The sequence below is a fragment of the Ornithodoros turicata genome, chromosome 4 (assembly GCF_037126465.1).
Source record: "Ornithodoros turicata isolate Travis chromosome 4, ASM3712646v1, whole genome shotgun sequence".
In the NCBI taxonomy this organism is placed as follows: domain Eukaryota; kingdom Metazoa; phylum Arthropoda; class Arachnida; order Ixodida; family Argasidae; genus Ornithodoros; species Ornithodoros turicata.
The window spans coordinates 52,834,286-52,855,707 of record NC_088204.1 but is presented as its reverse complement, the minus strand read 5'-3'; the positions used below and the strand labels follow the sequence as shown (position 1 = coordinate 52,855,707).

Genomic DNA, 21,422 nt, shown 5'->3' with positions numbered 1-21,422 from the left:
CTCAATTGGCATTACCCAAAGGGGGGGGGGGGATTTATTGGCAGAAAAAAAAAAGGGGGATCAGCCATGCAGCACGCCGGCTTGCTATTCCCTAAACAAAACAAACAAAAAAGAAAAAAGGGAAAACATAAACAAGAAAGAAAAAGAGATAACACAAAGACAAAGAAATAAATAAACAAAAAAAAAAGAAAAAGACACTCGGCTCACAGGGAGCCCAGGAGGCCCGTATCAAGGCCCCAAGGAGATCGTTTGGTCAAAAGCTATTGCTCTTTGGAGCACAAGTTTTGCCCCTGCTCTGCCAATGGAACAATTTTAAACCATCCCGGAGCAAAACGTTGTCCCAGCTCTGCCAATGGAATGCGACATCAGTAGTTGAGATGCATCCCCCCTTTCACCGTCTTGGTTTCAGGTTTTAATGGCTTCTAAAGAGACGGTCGCATCTGTTTCAGTCGATTTCGAAACTGCAGTGTCCTTTCATTACTTCTGGACATTGACTACGGTATGGAAAATTGCATGCGAAAGAGTTGCGTAGTTTGACTGTTATTCGATGGAATGAAAGGACACACATGACAAAAGAAGACACCGGATGTTGAGAGTGTCCCGGAATTCCCTCTCTGGAGAAATGAGAAAACGTCATTTCATAAGAATCAATGAGGGGGAAGGAATGAGAAAAGGAATGACGCGGACGTGCGAGCGTGTTCGTATGTTGAATTCCAGTGGCGGATTTTCAGCACATCCGGAGCAAGTCTGGCTGCTCTGTCTGGAACAAGTATGCTCTGTTGGCAGATTGGGGACAGAGAGAATTACTGATTGTCATACGAGCAATTTTATTGGCCAGACGACAGCCAGCCTTGTTTCCACGGGAAGACAGGCTCCAACATGTTGCGGTAGCATGGTAGAAAAATGACGCATACGTCGCCAATAGTGTAGCCGGCTGCACTAGCGCATTTTACATTATATCCCAGCTACGCAACATAAAAAGTGAAGTTTACACGCGAAAAGTAGACAAGACAAACACACTATAATGTGAAGTTCGCACTCATATCGGCAGTGCTTAGCTCTGGCAAGCTCTGCTCTGGCAAGCTTTGCTCTGGCAAGTCTGCCTTCGCTGTGGCTCCTGTAAGCCAGTAAGTGTGAGTTTAAAAAAACAATGTGTAGGTGTCAATGGCAGTTCTGGCGCGGCATTGGGGCAAATGTCACTCCACGGAGCAACGCCGACTGCTCCGCCCAAATCGGTAGATTTCACGGGAACTCCCGCGTCACGTGGCGTGTGGCTTGTGCTTCCGGTTCCTGCCGTATCCCTCCTTTCGGTTTCGCAAACATTCGGGAAGCTCCCGCTGCAGTGTTGCACCTGCGCGATTCCACGCGGAATGATCCAGCGGACCTGCTCGGCCCTCGGAAAACTATCGCGAATTTTTATGAATTTTTTTAGCAGTCCTTAATAGTGCAAAACGACATACCACGAAACATTTCTTCCCAGATCTCAATGTGGCGGGTGCTAGACACGAGCAAAGCTCGCAGCGCTGGCGAAAACCGTGCCTCGCGTGAACGGCAGCTGCGGCTCATAGAAAGCATCTAGAAGTGTGCGGTTTTCTTTTGCATATAGAGGAAACCATGTTCAACACAACATCGCAAATCCCAGTTGTCATGATGTAATCGACGCTGGTACACACGGGTCGGAAGTTACGCAACTTTCCTCCTATTTCGCGATATTTTGTGGGAAATCAAATCATTAAATTTTAATGAATATTTTTTCCTTCCAAGGTCTCATGGAATACATCAACAGGAAAAATCGCCAGACACGTAACTTTCGTAGTCATTGCAGGAAAAAAAGGGGAAGTATGCGATTTTTCCAAAATTCGCTACAATCGAGCGTAAAACACGCAATCAAGAGGTCGGAAGAGGCATCTGAAACCAACGCAGTTTTATAGAACCAGCCTTCCTCTACAACGTATTAAAAATTCTCGAGGATGTTTTTTCGTATAGAAGAGAAAATAATCTTTTTGTAGTAGAGGGTATTACGACCAGCTGAATTATTCGACCAGAGAACAGCTGAATTATTCGATTTTTGACCAGGATGAATGTTTTTGTTCGTGTTTTTTTTTTTTTTTTCATTTCCGGTCAGACAAAATGTCACCTACAAGGTGGTGCGGAGATGATACCGAACTGACAGAGAACGAATTCTCGCTACCGGAGAGAGCAATTGGAATGTGATTCGATACGAAAAGGTGGCTAAAAATGCGCAAAATGGAATGAAAAAGGTTTCTGGAACGTCTTGCTGACGTGCTGGCTGGTGATGCCGCCGCAGAATTGAAGTAACACTTGCATACTTTCCATTGATGCTGCCATTGTTAGTGTATAAGAAGTTTGCTGGTAACACTTACGCGCTGTCATCAAAATCTTTCTGTATGCTGTTTCATACATTCGAGTAACGTTTTGCTGCTATTCCAAATTAATTCCCAGTCAGTGAATAAGGGCAGACTTTCCGAGGCAACCCCCTCTACGATGGAGCATTACATGGGAATTAATGAAGCACAGCAACTAGTTATGGCGACTAGTAGTACTTAATCGATGTACATTATGAGATTTGTGCAAAGCTTGAACTTTTATAAGCTCCAAACAGTGATTCCACGTTAATGTAACAGTTAATTAGTTGAGCTCCAGGACTGTACACAACGTTAACGGTAAAGAAGGTAGCGACCAGCAATGCCGATGTGTCCTTCATGCAGGATGCCCGACCATGAATCCTTCGGTCAAAACAGAGCGTTATGCAGAAAATTGTAGGTCATCTGCTGTGCGATGGATGATGGTATACACATGGGCCTCTCCCGGCTTCTGCAATTAAAGTATTTTAAGAGTGACATTATGAAGAGTGCCAGGAAAACAATACCACATTATCAGATAATAATATAATTGCATGAGTTCTACCTCTCCCGCGGAAAATGCATACAATAATTCAGGGGTTAAAATTGAGTTGGTATTTGAATGAAATAAGGTAAAATGGAGGATGTTTCTCATCAGCACTGCAGTGATGTGATTGACCCAAGCCATTTTGGAGAACTTACTGCAGCAGGAAAAAAAACCTTTGACAGCAAAAAAAAAAAAAAAAAAATGGTGCTTTTGAGCAGATATGCTACATCATCACGCACACTATATACTTTATTTTTAATATACTTTCAAAAGAGATACGTACATGTGGTCATCGAACCCGAAGCCCATCTCCTTGTAGCGATTGTAATGTACTGGAACCAGTTGAAGTAGGTTACTTGTAATGACAAAAATTAGACCAGTGTTCGTAACAGCGACAGAGCGGTGTCAAAATTCGAAAATTCCAGGTGAACAATAGAATATAGATAACTGTCAATAATTTCCCATTAGTCATTTTCTGCCAATATGTTGCAGCCACAATGCCAAATATAAACGAAATAGTCAAAATGCCAACGCTAGCTTCCTGGTGAAAAAGTACTATGTGTGCTCTACACACTGTGCCATCTTTTTTAGTTATTTTCGCACTCAATTTGTGCACTGTGTAGTGCTAGAAGCACATGGGCTGAACATGACCAATATTTATTTCAAGCTTCTCGTACCACAACACCAATTAATTGATCGACTATTACGAGCGTTCTCGCAAATCTTTTGCGTTATCGCGTTAGAGGCGCATTGTGACATCTGACAGGCGCATTGTGACATCAAAAATGAAAGAAAGGGTGATAGTTATCTTATATCTAGCGCTTTACTATTGCCTGGCCCCAAGAGGTAGGAGACAAACTCATACGCAGTTTCACGCTTTAAACAACACGTGTCAGGAAAGGGTTTCCTAACGGCAGGATACTGGACTAACGTCTGCAAAACAGAAGCCAAACTGTACAAATAGCGATGAAAGACAAATGCAGCATGTACAAATGGGACACGCGACTTCTGTCCCGCGATGTCTTACACTAAAGTAGCGCTACCCGGTGACTAGGCACGCGCTAAACATGCAGAAGGTCTCAGCTGGAGGCTTGCCTTCGCTTTTAACAAGCGGAAGTGGATGTTTGGGCAGGACTGGCGCGGATTCCTGATATCTTGCGACAATGTAGTATAGGGTGTAGTAGGATTGGCTGTATGGCGCAATTCGCGGAGCAATCACATCACTTGACTGCAGCCCGCCGTAGTGACGTATTCGCCGGATGATTGTGCTAATTTCGGAAATTACCTTCTGGAAACTTCTGCCACCATTCAGGAAGGCTTTGAACAATTTTCAATTGTGGGAAACTTATTTTTTCAATTGAACTTTGAGAATAGCCAAGTGAATCTCACTGTGTTTATTTGTACAACAGTATCCCCACAAAAATAGTCGAAAGAATAAGGTAAATTTCTGCTTTATCCCCGCCTGCTCAATTGTCGCAAAGAAAAGCGCATGGAAGATGCGGGGAAAGGAGTAAGTGACCCCCTCTTGTTTTACCTTTCTTTCCCTTATTGTTCCCCTTCTTGTTCCCCTTGTCTTATCACAAAGAACACACAACAAATGAAAGTGGGGACACTCCCTCCCGGAGATGAACATTACACGCACGCTTTTTCGCAAAAAGCAAGCAGGCGTTGCTAAAGCGTTTTTTTTCTTTTTTTTTTTACGATTTTGAGTTGCGATACTGTGCATAGTTTTTGTTGAGTCTGTTGCGCGCTTATCCGAGGAGGACTTCGCATTTCTGTAAAAAGAAAGTGATGTTCGCTTAGCAATTTTCGAAGTTCAATTGACTAAAAATAAATTTCATGCAATTAAAAATTGTCCAAAGCCTTCCTCTACACTCTTAAAAATGAACTTCACCGCATAGCATGCTCCTAGCCAACCATCATCTCAAATGATATCGTTATCTGCCCTGATTTGTTGAAAACGGGGGGCGTACGCCTTTTCTGTGACATTTATGCTGTTCATAATTGTTGTTCATAATTTTTCACACGGTAACTTATCTTGTAACGAATTCTTTTTGACGGGTAACTTCTCAATCTATGGCTCCAACTCTAGCCCAACATTACCTACTCCTAAAATGAATAATTCAAACATCTAGCTAATTGGCTAACTCCGATATCGTACAGCTCCAGTTGTAGGGTCCAATGCCAGTAACCTAGGGGCAGTGATAGAATCTACCTAGAATAAATAATTTTATCTGTGTCTTTATTTGCAAATAAATATCTGTATTCAGTAAAAACCCTCTATATTAACCTAATGTATGCATGTTTGCGCATAATCTCAGTACGCGCCTTCATGTTCATTATGACAGAGGTTGCACAATGGCTCAGATAGGTGTATAAATATTCCACATATCTTGGAGACCCAGCCACCCCTTCTCAACAAAATAGACAAAGAACACTGCTTACCAACTTCTTGATGACTCCATCTGTCTTCTCTCTTAGCAGTGGTGGCAGGAGGCGGAATATAGCACTGACCAGGGCACCTAATGCGATGGGTACATCACAATGGCCACTAAATATTCTGAAATGACACACCTGTAATTTACACAATAAATTGACATTGTGCAGTGCCATACCTTCAACACAGAACCACTGCATTCTGACCAGCAGAGAACTTCATAAATAACCACAGCAGAAGGCGTACCACTGTGTAGAAGCAGGTATTCACGTGGTTCTGGTGTACCGAAGAATTATCTTAACAGCTTGAGTAGAAGGGTGATGAGGCGAGGATTACATATGCATCTAAGTTCTTTAAAGCGGGTGCCAAGGTCAACAGCAACGGAACCATGGCTCGAGCTCCCACCTCCCATGTATGGTTGTTGGCACACGCTTGCTGTACTTCCAGTCCAAAGGTAAGAAGCTGGAAAAAGACAGAGATGCTTAATGCATGAAGATATAATACGCAATCTCAGCTGATGCGGTGTTCTGAAGTACAGCTCACATGAAGCTGTATACTGAACAGACATGCATGCTGCACACACAAAAAAGAAACAAACTTTCCATTCCACGAACAGTGCCAGAGATTCTGACACTATTCTTGGTGAATTGGTTTGCTGATGTTTCATATTCCTTGGCTGATCCTTCACTGGGGATGAATCCGTTCGGCACCTAACGAGTTAACTACATTGAGCGGTCTTAATTAGGTAGGAGCCCTAGCGTATCCGTTCGAAAGTGGAGGCAACCGTTGCCGTGCTCGTTGTGAAGGACTTCGTGTTTGCTAGTCCGGGCTAAAGTTCGAGGTTGGGGTATGTTCATCGATGTGTGCTATATTCTCTGAGATGCCGGGCTCTCAGCGTCGCTTTTGTGCCGGTGGGCGGACTGAATTTTCACGCATATATTTGGAAGGCAGGGTGGTCGTGCAAGCTGTGAACTGTGAGCGCTAGTAGGCATACGTCGATTTTCGGAATTACTAGGCATCATTGGTGGCTTGTACAGATTCCTGGTTACTGTGTGGTACAATACTGGTATATATGAGAAGGGCGTGAAAGCAAGTGTAGCTGAGTCGATGAAAACTCAAATGTGCACGTGGAAACGCAAAACTAAACTGTTCTCTGCAGGTCCCCCTTTTTTTTATTTCGTGTTTCTTCATTTCTTTTGAGTGCCTGCTGATTGTGAGTATGTTATAACAAGCAGATATAACCACATCAACGCGAGACTGCCGGAAGGGCCGGAAGCGGGCCTCTCTTCTCTTGACACTTTCTTTATAATAAAAGTGAGGTCACCGGTCACATGGCTTGATGACGTCATCGCGTCGCGTGGTGTCGTGACGTCACTGAATCACTGAACGAATCTTTTGAACGAATCACTAAAACGAACTGAATCACAAGAATCGATTCACTAAAAAGAGTAATTTTGCCCATCACTAGTTTATTCTCAAGCGAGCAAAACCACTTTCTGCCAAGAGTGCCTTTCAAAGAGCAAGATCCTAGCTGCACTCCCTTATGAAAATGAATTTTGCCGGTTGGTTGACATTTTTTAAATCCTTTGGCCTCTTGTTTCACTCGTTCCCACTTTGATTTCCTGTAGGTTAGTGTAAAACAAAACGACTATAAGCGCCCTTTGCATTTCATTTTTTTGCAAAATGTCCAAATACGTCGACAACAAGAAGTATCTAAACTTTATTTGGATTTCCTTTTTCTTCATTTTCAAAAGACAGCACGAAACAGAAAATCAAAAGACGTGCCTTGTTATATCAAAACTTGTTGTGCCAAACTACAGAATATAAATAGACAAAATACGCGGTAGGGTATCACCTGCATTCAAACTGTATATACCGATCTCCTTTGAGCAGGTGTAATTCAATTCCTCGGCTTTCCTTTGGCTATTTGGCACGAACTTTCTATAGACACCTGTTCAAAAGAAAATCGATAGAATATTTGTCATTTGTCTCTCCATAGAATTTACTCGGCCTTGATGAAAACTGTTATGGAAATTCCGTTGAGTGTTCAATATAGCCTATAAATTTCCTGTTGACAAAAACTAGATTTATTATTGCCGGAGCTATTCACATAATACTGCCGATGTTGAAAATTGGCCACCGCGTACCTCTTGGAATTGTTTTGAGTTCCTGTTGTGTGAAAGCGCATTGATGGTTTATTTAACCTGTCAGGCTTAACAGGCCTAAACGTAACAGCCCCCCTCCGGGACGTATACCCAGAAGATGAACGTTTCGAGGGATATCCTAAGAATCGCGTGTTTCATGCAAGTGATCATGAAAATCCTGTAACAATTGGCCTCACAACGTCGCAACACGGAATTCCTGACACCCTGCCCGCCCTTTGTGCATGAAAGAGAGGGAGGACGTTGTGCCCCTGTCCCCTCCAGCAGATTGAAAACTCTCCGCCTATGCCTCTGCCTCTTCGGCAATGAACCTTACATCTCATAAACCGCGTAATTCTTACCGAGCATCGCCAAACGAGATTAAGTATGAATGTAAACACCGTGACAGCGTTTTCCAGCCATAGTGCGTACGACCGTTTTTGTCAGAAGTAGTACTTTTAAACGTTACAACTGGCGGTCTGCGTTATATCCCCACAACAGCGACGTGTTGCACAGACCAACGAGCGCTGCGGCACTGCAGCGTTGCTATATTATCGACTTAGCCGCACCGTCGTCGCGATTTGACGCACACCTTGGTATTCTCCGTGTGGCATTCATTTGAAAAGCTACTGCACTATAAACATTTTTCGCAATAACGATAGCATGCGTGTGATACGCAAAGAATACAGAAAAAAAAGTCAGGCATGTTTTGTTCAATACGTATGTTGTGATGGTCTGAAGCACAAATGACGGCAGCAGAGCAAATTAAACCGGTAAACGAGAGTCGCATGTACTGCGTGGTACTACATGGAGGGTACATGGAGGGTGTATCAAATACGAATCACTCACTCACCACTGTTGTAGGCTAGCCCTCTATTACCAAGCGATTTGTCTACATCATCCATGAAGCAGTTATGATGACATTACACGCTCTTGTATCACACACAGTCGAAGCTTGTACTCGAAAGATAATTTGAGCGCATGCAATACAAAAATAGCTTCCCCCTGCACGTTGGTATACCCGATACATCACTTTAATTTCATAGTGCACTATGATGTGCAAAAGTTCTGTTGTGAAAGAGACTAAGCCATAAACAATGTGAGTTGCGTATCACTAAATTAGTCCACAGTTAATAACCGTGACGTGCTTTGACGGATAAATTCGCAGTATTCAATTTTCCACAAAGGGCAATCACTCCAATGGTACACTTTGTCAGAGGAGCAGGCGTACGAGACCGTCCCTTGTGGTCTTTTTCTGCAGCGCGATGACACCAGAAACAACATGAGGAACCCTCTGGGAGCACGTGATTTTTTTTCTTTTTCTGTGCGTGGTTTTATATTTGTGTATTGTCTGGTAGGGAAAGGGATCCATTATTTCTGCTCCGGGTGACGCGCACCATAGTGACGCCATTGATTTGTATGGAATAAATGACACGTCAGGAGGACGCTGCAAGGTCTGCCTCGGTGTACCTTGTGCTGCTTCCTATGTCCTAGCTATAGCGGAAGCCACATATCTTCCATTTGATGTACTGAGGACACAAGAAACCGTGCGGAATACGTTCGAACGCAGCATTACAAACACGTCCTTGCAATGAAACTGACAGGTCGAAATTCTCAGTTCTTCAAAGCGGTCCCTCCATATCGCCGTGCTTCACCGAAAACAGAGCTGAAACAAAGCAGGAAAAAAATGCACTGTATCCTCTATGGACACACAACTTCCTCGCATTACAATAACTGTTCCTGGTGTAAATCAATAAAAGGCAGTCGTACTATCTCCAGTGCTGAAACAGTACTGTCTCTGAATGATGGAGAGCCATCGTACTAGGATCTCACCCTTCACCGATGAGTCGTCGTCTCCGTTTGTTGTACCAAGTCCAGGTTCACGCACTTATCCTTGTACGATCGTTTCCCAGTGGCAAACTTGGGCAATGACATCAATTAGACCTACGCCCCTAAAACAAAGCTCCACCACATAGTACGCCGAAGGCAAACCATTGTACAGAGTGATACCCTTGGGGGGGGGGGGGCGTACGCCTTTTTGTGACAATTAACATTTCTGCATAGGTGTCAAAAATGCGTACGCCTCCAGTTTTCAACATATCAGGGTAGAGAACGATATCACTCGGAATGATGGTTGGCTAGGAGCGTGCCATGCCGTCAAGTTCATTAAGAGCGGCCACTTGAATGCGGCCAACAACGGCAAGCTACCTCGACACCCCCTCAATAAGAGCGTAGACTGGTGTGATACGACTGAGTCCTATATTGATGATTCTTAGTTCATTATCATATTTCTGTTGGTTATCCCGCATGCTCAAGGCCACCCATTGCGCATAATGATACCGTTATCACTCCTGATTTGTGAAAAGAGCGGGGCATACGTCCAGGGAAAGGTAACAGAAATGGTAACAAAAACGAAAACGGTATTATACCGGAAATATAGCAGGTAACGGTAACAGAAGCGGAAACGGATATCGCACAGTTAGAATACCTGAAACAGAAACGGAAACGACAATAATTTACGGTAATAATTCGGGTACCGCAGGACCCGAATTGCTGCAATGCTTCACCATATCATGTAGATGAATTTATAAAATAAACCTCAATGAAGCAAACTAAAATTAACTGAAGAACTAAAGATAAAATGAACTATCAAACTGGAGCATATAAGTAAGTAGTATATAGTAAATAGAAGAAGCATAGTTCTTGTACGCTTATGGTGACTTGGAAGTTGCAACCGTGAGTAACATTCCTGGAAACCATAGATCGAGAAGTTACCCGTCAAAAACAACTCGTTACGAGTTAAGTTACCGTGTGGAAAATGTAACTAAGTTAATAACGAAGTTCTTCAGCCTGAAATGTAACGCGCATTACGGAGTTACTTAAAAAAAGAACGAGTTACTTCCAAGTTACTTGGGACACAAAACAGCACTGCACAGGCGCAGCGCGCGTGAGCAGTTGAGTTACACTTTGAGTTGCCTGCGGACGAGTGCAATACGCTTACATCGTTGTTTTCGTTTATGTCCAACAATTCGAGCGCTTTGCGTCTTTAGTCCCTGTGGGCGCACAATGGTTCAGCTTCATTTCAATGGCAGCGGTTCTTACTTCCTGAATAGAATACTGTCATTGATTGAATATCACGTTATATGGCGCAAAATGCCATGAAAGAACCGGAGAGAAAGCAAGAAAATATGTGGACGCGAGTGAAAAGCGAATTAAAAATAACTTGGAACTTAGCTTAAGTTACTTTGGTAAAGTTACCTGAAAAAGAATCGAGTTCCTCTGAAAGTCACCACGCCGCGAAAGTACCGAGTTAAGTTACAAGTTACCAAAAAAAAAGAAAAAAAAGAAAGGAACTTAGTTACAGAAACGAGTTACCTCGAACTTTGCTGGAAACCTTGTTCATATTAGCTGTTCACAGAAATCACGTACCTATATGTGTATTTTGAATAAACTTTGTCTCTTGTGTGCATGTATCCCTGGAGTCCTCAAAATAGACTTCAGAACGTAGAGGGATTAAGTTTTGTTACGGTCTCAATGGTCTTTTTTCAAAAAAAAAAGGAAAGAAAAGAAAGAAGGAAAACAAAAAGCTGGAGGTGGGGGGTACCGAAAACCGAAACGGAAACGTAACGGAAACGAAAGCAACAATGGTGGTAACCGGAACTGAAACAGTAACAAATAAGGGCCAGTAACGGAGGTGGTAACGGAAACGAAAAAGATTCCGTTACCTTTCCCTGCACGCCATTTGTGACAATTTATTATTATTACACAAAGGCGTACGTCCCTCGTTTTCAAGAAATCGGGGAAGCGAACAATGTTATTCGGGAAGGTAGTTGTCTAAGATCGTGCTGTGCGGTCAAGTTGAGTGGCGGTCAAGCTGCAAGATCGCTTGGAAATAGTACAGAATCACCACTATCTATACAGGTATATTTCAAGTATATACAGTTAATAAGAAATTAAATGTAGACAACGTGATTATGGGAAGCAATAAATGGGCGATTTATTACAAATTAAACTGTTATAGAAAGACGTTGCGGCGGAATCTCCGGCTTGCTTCCGACGCAACATACCCCTAGACCCCTTTCTGACATTTTAATCTTAATAAATCGCCCATTTATTGCTTCCCCTATCTTCGTTGTCTGTCTTTCATTCCTTGCTAACTGTATTCACTTGACGTTTGCGTTTATGTTAAGTTACGTTTATGTTGGCGGATGTCCCGATTCATTCTCTTAGCGTCCAACCCAACATTTATCATTTTGCGTGTCAAGTATATACATCCTGTTCTTTTTGATCCTATATATGTGCTTTTTTTTTCACAAATAAAAAAGGCTATGAGAGGAGCATAGACAGTTGAGTCATATCATACGGCCAGAAATACACCCTCTTTAACAGAGTATCTAACTACGACTCACTACGTAAAATTCACGAAGTAAGCTCTTTAATTAAGGTATTTAGGGCAAGACCGAGATGGCACAATATGAGAAAAACCCCTCGAGAGCCTTTTAAGAAATCCTGAAACGCACACGTGTATCGAAAAATTCATCGCCGAATTTCGATGTGCAAATAAGCTGAAAGCGCGGCGACCGGGAGCTTCAGGAGCACAGCGCTTGTTCAACGTCAGAGGGCCACGTCCTCGTTGCTGGTCATTATCCTCGTTTTTAAAAGATATTGGAGAATGGACTTTCTCCCATTATTGTCTTCCATTTTGCTATCTCCCTTTTGCACAAAATTTCCTAAACGGTTAATGAATGAATTTTGGATGATTATTACTATCATCGAGAGGTTCGTCTGGCCCTAGAACCTACCTGCAAAAATGACACCTATGCTGCTCTCATATCTTTCTTGTTAGCTCTCTAACACACAAACATTAACACCCTGTATACTTTATATGCAACATGGACATCATACTGGCATTTCTACGCAGGTCTATCTCAACGACACAGAGCTAGGAGGTTACGATCTTTACGACAAGCTGACAGACTACACATACGTGGAAGTATCCAATCTAAGCCTGAATGAGTTCCATTACGTTGCGTTGCCGACTTGTCCAGTGGACTATGTGTACACAGACCGGAGAATACATGTAAGTTCACCTTATGATGAGGAAAAAGTGACCGTTCTTGATAATGGGTTCACGTTCATACCCAGGTAGCACCAAACGTCGCGATAATGTGGCTTCAGTGTCATCCCGTAAAGTCGTCTATAGACATCGTTAGTGACATTCGTCTTGTTTTAAACATTGCAGCAATGTGCACCTTCACAATGTTTCTTTAGAGTCTCTTCGTCTCGCCAAGGTGACTGTACATCGCATTACATCATTCTCGATGATGTGATGTCCCCGAGAGCAGGGCTTCAGCATTTGCGCACCATAGTAGATAATGCTTGCTCTCGTCGTGTGATAATGGCTACAGTTGGCGTGAACCATGAAAGGCTCGTAACAGTAAATCGACGCGAAGCCGTGCTGTTATTAACACACATTTTGTTTAAGAAGAAAAACAAAGTGCGTTTGTACACAGTATGTCGAAGTAGTTTTGAACAACTCACATAGTGTCTCCCGACTTGTGAACGATACTAAAGAACTTTGCAGCAACCAAGTACACAGCTTCGGAAATAATAAAAATAAGGGGCTCATTATTTCATTCCCCGCATCACCACCAGCAACGGGGCGGGGGGGGGGGGGGTTACATCCCATTTAGCCAAATCCGGATTACCAGATTAAAGAGGAGGAAGGGGGTGATGGCGTTAGGCGAAATGGGACTGCTGTGCAACATCATTAGGCGAAACGGGACTGTGGACAAGTGGGCGTTACTTACATGCACCGCCTCCATAGTGACTTCTACAAAAAATGAATGCGCTCGTCCGACGACAACCTTTCGTCGTCCGAAACAAGGACCCTTTTCATTTGCAAACGAAGGTGCGAGCGATACCACTAATAGCAAATGAATCGATTATTATCGAGTAAAACGTTTTCGTTGATCCATGAATGGAGGAATGGGTGAATGTTTAACGTAAAATAGGGATAAGTTTCCAAACAGACTGGACACTGAAATGGACCTGCTACCACTATGCAAAATCACCAGCAGGGACACAGATCTTTCGTGCGGCTCAGGGAATTGGACTTGGAATGAAATATTTTCGGATTTTTGCTCACTTCAAAAAAGAAGAAAATCAGAAAACAAAGAAAGGAAACTCCACTCGTGAAAAGAGCAGAGGGAACACGAAGACATGGCGAAGGGTACGCCGTGACCAACCAGATGGTCGTGAAGTGGTCCCCGTACACGTGACCTGTGACAGTCCTCATTGGTTTAGCACACAGATAGGAAATATGACAGGCAAAGTGACTTTTGGCAGCACTCTTGAATAAAACTAACGAGGTTGTAAAGTTATGTGAAGATGTGAAAGGGACTTTTTGCGACACGCCACTGGACCGCCTTCTTTCATCACGCGACACGGATCAGTAGGCGAAGTGGGACTGTCTGCAGCACACATTAGGCCAAATGGAACCATCTTGAGTTGGAAGTTGGTGAACCTCCTAAGGGATTGCGAGATAATCCGCTAAAAAGCATTAGGCGAAGTGGGAATAGGCGAAGTTGGAAGACACGCAATGGGGTGGAGTAGACTCTCGCGAAAGAAACGGATAAATTTGTGTTTACGTCCAATCTTACCCTTACTATGCGTAAATTTCGACAAAATGGTTGATGCCGTACCCATCAAGCTGTGTTTTATTCCTAGTACCCGTAAACACGCCCGCTGTAAGCGTAAAGGGCGGAGTTTTATGCGTAAATGGCACGAGAAACATGGTTTACTCCTACATTCTGACACATACGATTTCGTCTTGACGGATAAACCGAGACTTTGCGTCGGAATATCAGTCCTTTACGCCTATATTGACGCATATTGTTCTTCACTTGCTATACGGGCCCTGCCTTCTGAGAATACGTGCATAGTTCGGTGTGCAAAGCGTCTTTTCTTTCGCTTGGTTAACGGTCACTCTGGCGTCTCATGACCTCACATCATGCACCGTCCAGCAATGTAAGTCGTCACATTTCGGGCTGGGTGTCCTCAGTTTCGTTGAATTTCAATGCTTCATTTGTGTCCAATGTATGTCAGGAAAAAATGGCATCGAACGAGACAACGTCGCACGATGTAGTGGAGTGGGCCAAACATGCGGACGCTGCTTAAAGGTCAGCTATGCCGACATCACAAATAATCCCAACGGTTGTGATATTCTGAAAGCCCACATCCAACTCTCCCCAAAATGAACCTTCATTCTCCCAGTTCTGTACAGTACCATGTCAGAAAAATAGGTAATTCAGTCCGAAACACACATGGGCGCAGCCATGTTTATGACGTAGATGCACCCGCACGGGCATTGTGACGTATACGCGCCTTCGTACTTGTCAGTGGATTCGAGCTACGGCTTTTCGTGGCTTCACGTTTCTGTGCTTGAAGATGGCGGACAGCCGGGTTCCATTGGTTCCGCGATGAGTAAACAGTGTAGCAACTGCGAACGCCTTCGTGAACGAAGCTCTGCGCGATCTTCATGACGAACCCTGAGACTGGGGAAATAACGTTTTGAAGATCAATTATCACCAGCTCGCCTGCTTTCTTGCCGCTCTCTGTGTGATGTTGTGACTGGACTTCGTCGTTTGTGTTTTGTGAGCTCGAACAATTTGTATCAAGTCGCGTCCGCGTTAGCCCATTTACAGCGCTTGCCCAGTGGAGAGTCAATTATTTTATGAAATAAACTGACGCTTCGACAGCCGTTTTTGCAAGAAAATGCCGACAACGTTTTACTTTTGCAGGGAATAAAGCATGCTATGTATTTGAGAAACCGCATAATGCTGTGGGACGGGTTTTACGTACGATTTATCAATGTGTAACACCGTCGACGATGTTATCGAACGACGAGCGACGTAAAACAAAATACCAATCACGTTTTGAAGTTTTTGTGGGATTCTGTGGGCTTACCCGAAAGCCCGAGCCCGGCCCGCGGGCCGGGCTTTGCGTTTTTTATGCGGGCCTGGGCCGGGCTCGGGTTTCAAGCACCGGGCCCGGGCCCGGTACGGGCTTGACAACGCTGGCCATGGTCCGGCATGTACGCGAACATATTTCGCGAGACTGGAGAGCTGAATTTTCATGTCACTTTATTTTCCATAGGGTACGGGATCTCATGGTACTCTCATCTGACAACTATCACTTTTTTATATGTGATCATGCTTATTTCGTGTAATGGGTCTAGATTTCACACGTGCACTCACACACATTTGGGGACGATTGGTGTGGCTCAGAGAGCCTGGCACGAGGGTCAAGTAGGTTAGCCGTTCTGACATATTTCGTTCGCGTGAGAGTTCGAGTAAGGGGAACTAACACCGGTGCATGCGCAATAGGGTGGAGATGAGTCTGTCTTGAACCGCAAGGTACATACATATCGCCGACGCGCCGCTGCCTTCCCAAGCAGGCAGGCACCAAGCACAGAGCGGCTTGTCGGCAGAGAAACACAGCCGATCCGCTCGAGTGTACACCCTCACTCTCCACCAATTAGCTGCGTCCGTTTCCTCGCTGCGCTGTGCTCTTTAGTAAATCTAAATACGCCTGTAGAGGACGGTGGTCTTCCTCTACATGAGCCCCGACCGGCGATGATGGTATGCCACGGAGAGGCGATGACGGTGGCCTATCTCCATGGCCGCGCCGGTGGAACTGAGGCAGGTGCTCCAGGCGCGTGGCCATCTTCGTCGTTGTCCACGGCCCGCTACATGGCTCCCCCTTCAGACGCGGAGCGGCGATAAGAAAGATGGAAGAATCACGTCTATACCGGAGGGAGAGAGCTAAAGTGACCGTGGACGACGCGCACTACTGGACGTATTCGTGGAACGGCACAATACCCGTTACGAGAAGCTCTCGATGAGCGGGCAGATGAAGGGCGAATCGTTGGGCGTCAGAGTCGTGGCCTGGGGTGCCGGAACCGGCACGGGAGCGTGAGCTCATAGGGTCCCAGGAAGTGATGCTGCGTACCCGTGAGGACTGCCGTGAAAACTGCCGAGACGCCGGCTAATGCGGGCCGTGGCGTCGGCGGCCGCGACTGCCGAAACCGGCAGGCGAGCACTTTGCTCTGTCGTCGCGGCCGGCTGCGAATGAGCGTCGAGAGGCGGAAGGGAAGTGGCGGGTAGTGAGTGTGCCGGGGTCCGTGCACAGCGCAGGGCGGTCCCCGGGATCCGTCAACCGGTGGTCGGTTAGAGGATCGTATGACCAGTGACCGGTCGGAGCGTTGCATGGTCGTCCAAATCGGTACCGTGGAGGGGGACGGTACGTGAGCGTCGGCGCGTCAGTTGACAGGAGAAGGGCAGTCGTGATGCTGTCGTCGTGAGCCGGACGGTGAAATGCTGCACGGCTGAAGAGGTGGGCGGGGCCGTGCTGGACGGTGAGGCCGCAGGTGGAAAGGCGCCGGGTACGTTAACGGCGAGGTTTGCTGGCGGTGGGTCCATGTATAGAGCGCTGTGGTAGTGCTCGTGGAAGGCGTCGTCAGGAATTTGGGATAGTAAAGAGCCGAATTGCTCCGAACATGGTGTTCGTTGTTCGGGTCACCAATGTAGAGGACGGTGGTCTTCCTCTACATGAGCCCCGACCGGCGATGATGGTATGCCACGGAGAGGCGATGACGGTGGCCTATCTCCATGGCCGCGCCGGTGGAACTGAGGCAGGTGCTCCAGGCGCGTGGCCATCTTCGTCGTTGTCCACGGCCCGCTACACGCCTTTGTGCCTCGAGAATATATAGTAGAGTAGAGGCGGGCTGGGACCGGGCCCGGGCATGGAAACAGTCGGGTATGGGCCGGACCCGGGCCGGCGGAGTCGGGTTCGGGCCGGGCCGCAGCAGCAGGGCCTGGGCCGGGCCTGAAAATTAGGCACGTGCAGTGCTCTAGGTTGCACACCATGCAGACGCAAAAGAAATACCAGAACACATATTGCCACCTAGTAATGTCGTTTCGGGCGACTGAAGAGTTAGGGCATAGCATAGGTCCTAGAAATCAAATCAGTGGGTTCACCTTATCCCTCTGTAGAGTGCTATTTCAGCTCACAACTCAGCCCATGGGGTGTAAAAGTGTTTGAAGCAATTTAGTATGTGACTATCGTCATGGGTGACATCACTGGTCAGCCTCTGAATTCATCCCGTACCCAGGAATTATTGCACAAACCACTTCGTGTTTAATATTTATCATGTAGGACAAGCAATTTGTAAGATGCAACCATGTCTGCAGCATTCACGACTGACTTTACCTTTACAGTTAGAGACATGTTAACAAGCAATTCACGGAGGTCAGTCTTACAGGGCCCGTGTAACTAAAGTCTTCATGGAAGTTATGCTTTAGCACAACCATCGCACATGAAGTACATTTACATATGCGTTGTGGGAATCGCCTCACGGCCCGGCCAGGGCCGGCAATTTCCACTCCCAGGGCCGCACCAGCTGCTCGCTACCGGAGTACGAAATGCACCGCACAGACCAAGTCAGCCAGACTCAGTTTATTGTCATGTCTTTTACCGAAGCCAAGTATCCGCACCCAACAGCCCGGCGAACACCAAAAGGCAGCCCCAGCCTTGAACGGAACAATCTGAAGACCCCTCGCTCGGAAACCGAGCGCTCCTTTTAAAACAAGAAACCCCGCCCACAGCTCTCTCTAAAAGGGAAACCGTCAACAAAACAGGTGAGGGACACAGGTGATAAGGAGCGCAGATATCAATGCACAGATCAACGCGAAATCACAATCTCGGAAACAATCTTTATCGCGAAAAGGCGAAAGTTCCACAGCTTCCCCCTCACAAAAAAAAGGCACCAAAACCGTACGTTACAGCTCTGCAAGGTGAGAGAAAAAAAAAAACGCCCAAAACATCGGGCACAAAACTAAACACTCGGGACACAGTCCGGGTGGCAGTCCTAGGCTTGTAGATTCACAAACTTAGAGCATTTCGTCGTCATTGAGGTCGATGAGGCTGGCCTGCGATGTTGATGGCGGTGGGGGAGGAGAGTCCGCTCTTCGGAAGAATTCGTCGCGAGACGATGCGGGCGGCAAAGATAGCGATTCCCAACCACGAAGGAGCTCCGGCCGTTGGCGCTGGATGACTAGAAGGGCTTCTGCCAGATCGGAATCTGTTACCCTCGCCGTCCGCGCAACCTCCACTCTGGCCCGGTACAGAGGGCCTCGCAGGTGAGCACTACGATGAATCATGGGGACACCACATCGTGGGCAGAGGGCTTGACGCTCTTCCTCCGTGTATGGCCTGGGGGTCCGAGGGGTGTCGGTGTTCTAAAGTTACATCGCGGAACGGTGCCGGTACCGAAGATGGTTGTGCGCCACGGAGAGGTCTGAGTTGAGAAGTCCACCTAGAACGTGATGCCCAAGAAAGTGGCTGGCCGAGATGCACGACAGTCCAAGTCGCAATAGAGCGACAACAGGCCCGCTGTCGAAAGACATCTGTTGGTCGCGAGGTGCTGGGTCGAAGAGAGGACTCGGGATGGCAGCTTGCACGGCGCCCTTGACGCCTGGAACGACTTGAACGGGACATTTCTAAAAAGAAACAAAAACCAGATAGTAGTCAGAAGGTATATATCTTCTGGCCGGGAGGGTCTGTCCAGCCCTCCAGCGATCGTGATAAGCAGCCGTGGAAACGGAAGCACACGACAGGGGTACATAGGCAAGCCGGTTCGAGTGCACAAGGAACTAGCGACTGTGGCTTTACTATTACACGCGTGAGCACTATGGAATAGTGGCCGCTGTAATAACTTGGTGCGTCACTTGCAGAGCACGGTGCGTAAGGTACGGGAAAAATGCAGCACGCAACAGCACCGAGACCGGCCGGAAGGCGATCTGGCGCGATGAATGATCGTAAGCGATAAGCCGAGAATGCAAGTATCCTAACACCAACCGGGGCAGAGGCACTCTGCCGATAATTTGAACGGTGGCGTTATATTTACAGATAACTCAGGTCAGATAAAACGAAGGGTGCGAAAGAGTCGCCTGCTCCGAAAACAGCTGATTAAGCATGTTTTGAAACGTTCCGGGCTACAGCTAGTAACCGATGGGGCCGAGGCGTTTAGAGTGTCGGAGAGGGCACGGGACAAATAAGTATTTAGAATTCTCCCGGTCGAACATGCGCAATGCAGCTCTTACGCCTGCTCCGGCGGAAACGGGACTGACCTGTACGCTCAAAGACCACTAGGATCCGAACTATATAAATGGGAGTCCCGGAACGGGTTCCCAGACAAAGACGACGTGGGTCGGTTTGCAGTCTCCCTTGGTAATCTTACGCAGCCTGCTGCGCTGAGACGGAGACCTAGGAGTAAACGTGTTTGCGGCAGTTTAGGCAATCTAAAAAGCAAGCCAGTCATGCGTGACGGCGGGATAGGGCGGTAAAAACTGCCATTACAAAAACGCCTTGTGCTCGGCTTAGACGTGAGGGTGGGATGGTGGCACAATAAAACTGTCCTGCCTCAAACTGACATGACTCATGCTAGTGCACACTCCAGCGAGGTTGGTGGCTTCGGGCCCCACGTTGGGCGCGAATTGGGGGAATCGCTCACGGCCCTCCCAGCGCCGGCAATTTCCACTCCCAGGGCCGCACCAGCTGCTCGCTACCGGAGTACGAAATGCACCGCACAGACCAAGTCAGCCAGGCTCAGTTTAGTGTCATACCTTTCACCGAAGCCAAGTATCCGCACCCAACAGCCCGGCGAACACCAAAAGGCAGCCCCAGCCTTGAACGGAACAATCTGAAGACCCCTTTGAAAACAACAAACCCCGCCCACAGCTCTCTCTAGAAGGGAAACCGTCAACAAAACGGTAAGGGACGCAGATGATAAGGAGCGCAGATATCAATGCACAGATCAACGCGAAATCACAAGCTCGGAAACAATCTTTATCGCGAAAAGGCGAAAGTTCCACAGCGTGGACATCTAATACGGGCGATCAGTGCATCATCTAATCTTCTGAACCATATGTGAGGCTGCATAATATTTTTTTATGCACATGCTGTACCTTATTATCATTACCATGTACCTTCCCAAGCAGCACAATGTACCCCTAATGCACTCGACTTCCAGTACATTGTGCTGCTTGGGTAGTTTCATGAATCTGTTCAAGGCCTTTCATCTACCCGTCCACCCCTATTGCACTCGACTTTCAGTGCATTTTGCTGCTTGGGTTATTACTATCAGGAGGCCGAAAGTCAAAAGGCCGAAAAATCACAAGGCCGAGTTATCATAATGCAGACATCCCAAAGGCCGAAAAATCAGAACGCCAAAAGCCAGATACCGAACGATCAGAAGGCCGAGACAAGATCGGTAGATTTTTAGTTTTATTATTTTTGCTTAGCCTGTAACTTTCTGTACCCTTCTATTTCAAGAACTGCGTAATGCCCACGCGCTTGTCCCCTGTCACAGGAGCACATATATGATCTCGTCCAAGATGATGATTCATTTGTCCCGGGTCATTCACTCGGGTACTCACCCTATTTATCCACAGGCCGAACAATTAGATGCGGGTTTGAGTCAGTGCTGATGATAGGGAACTGGTTTTAGGAATGACCTAGGTTGAAGCCTTTGTTGAAAATGGGGTAAGTCTGGGAAATGTCACCGACTTCTCCCTATTTGTGGAGAGTTTGTATGCTGTTGACTGGACCGTCGTCAGTCGATCAGCTAGACATGGAAGTCGTAGCACTACGGCGTCTATTTTCTCAGAAAGGTAACGCTAAAATTGTTTGCGATGATGGCTATGTGTATATTCTAGACAAAACGAAAAGTACTCTACATTATTGGCGTTGGGAGTGCAAGACGGAATGCAAAGGCTGCATCATTATGGAGCTGGTGCACGGGGAGCACATCCTAACGAAGAAAACGAGGAGCCATCTTCATGCCCCTGATATCTGCAGAGGAGACGTCTTAG

The 21,422-nt window shown here is 46.3% G+C and overlaps 1 protein-coding gene across 1 annotated transcript in view; it reads left to right on the top strand.

Annotated features, from left to right (window-relative positions):
- Positions 1-21,422, top strand: part of LOC135393178 (uncharacterized) — a 282,577-nt gene that overhangs the window by 146,738 nt on the left and 114,417 nt on the right. The window contains exon 4 of the mRNA XM_064623683.1: positions 12,410-12,568. Coding sequence (XP_064479753.1) covers positions 12,410-12,568 — 159 coding nt within the window. The remainder of the gene's footprint in view (positions 1-12,409; positions 12,569-21,422) is intronic.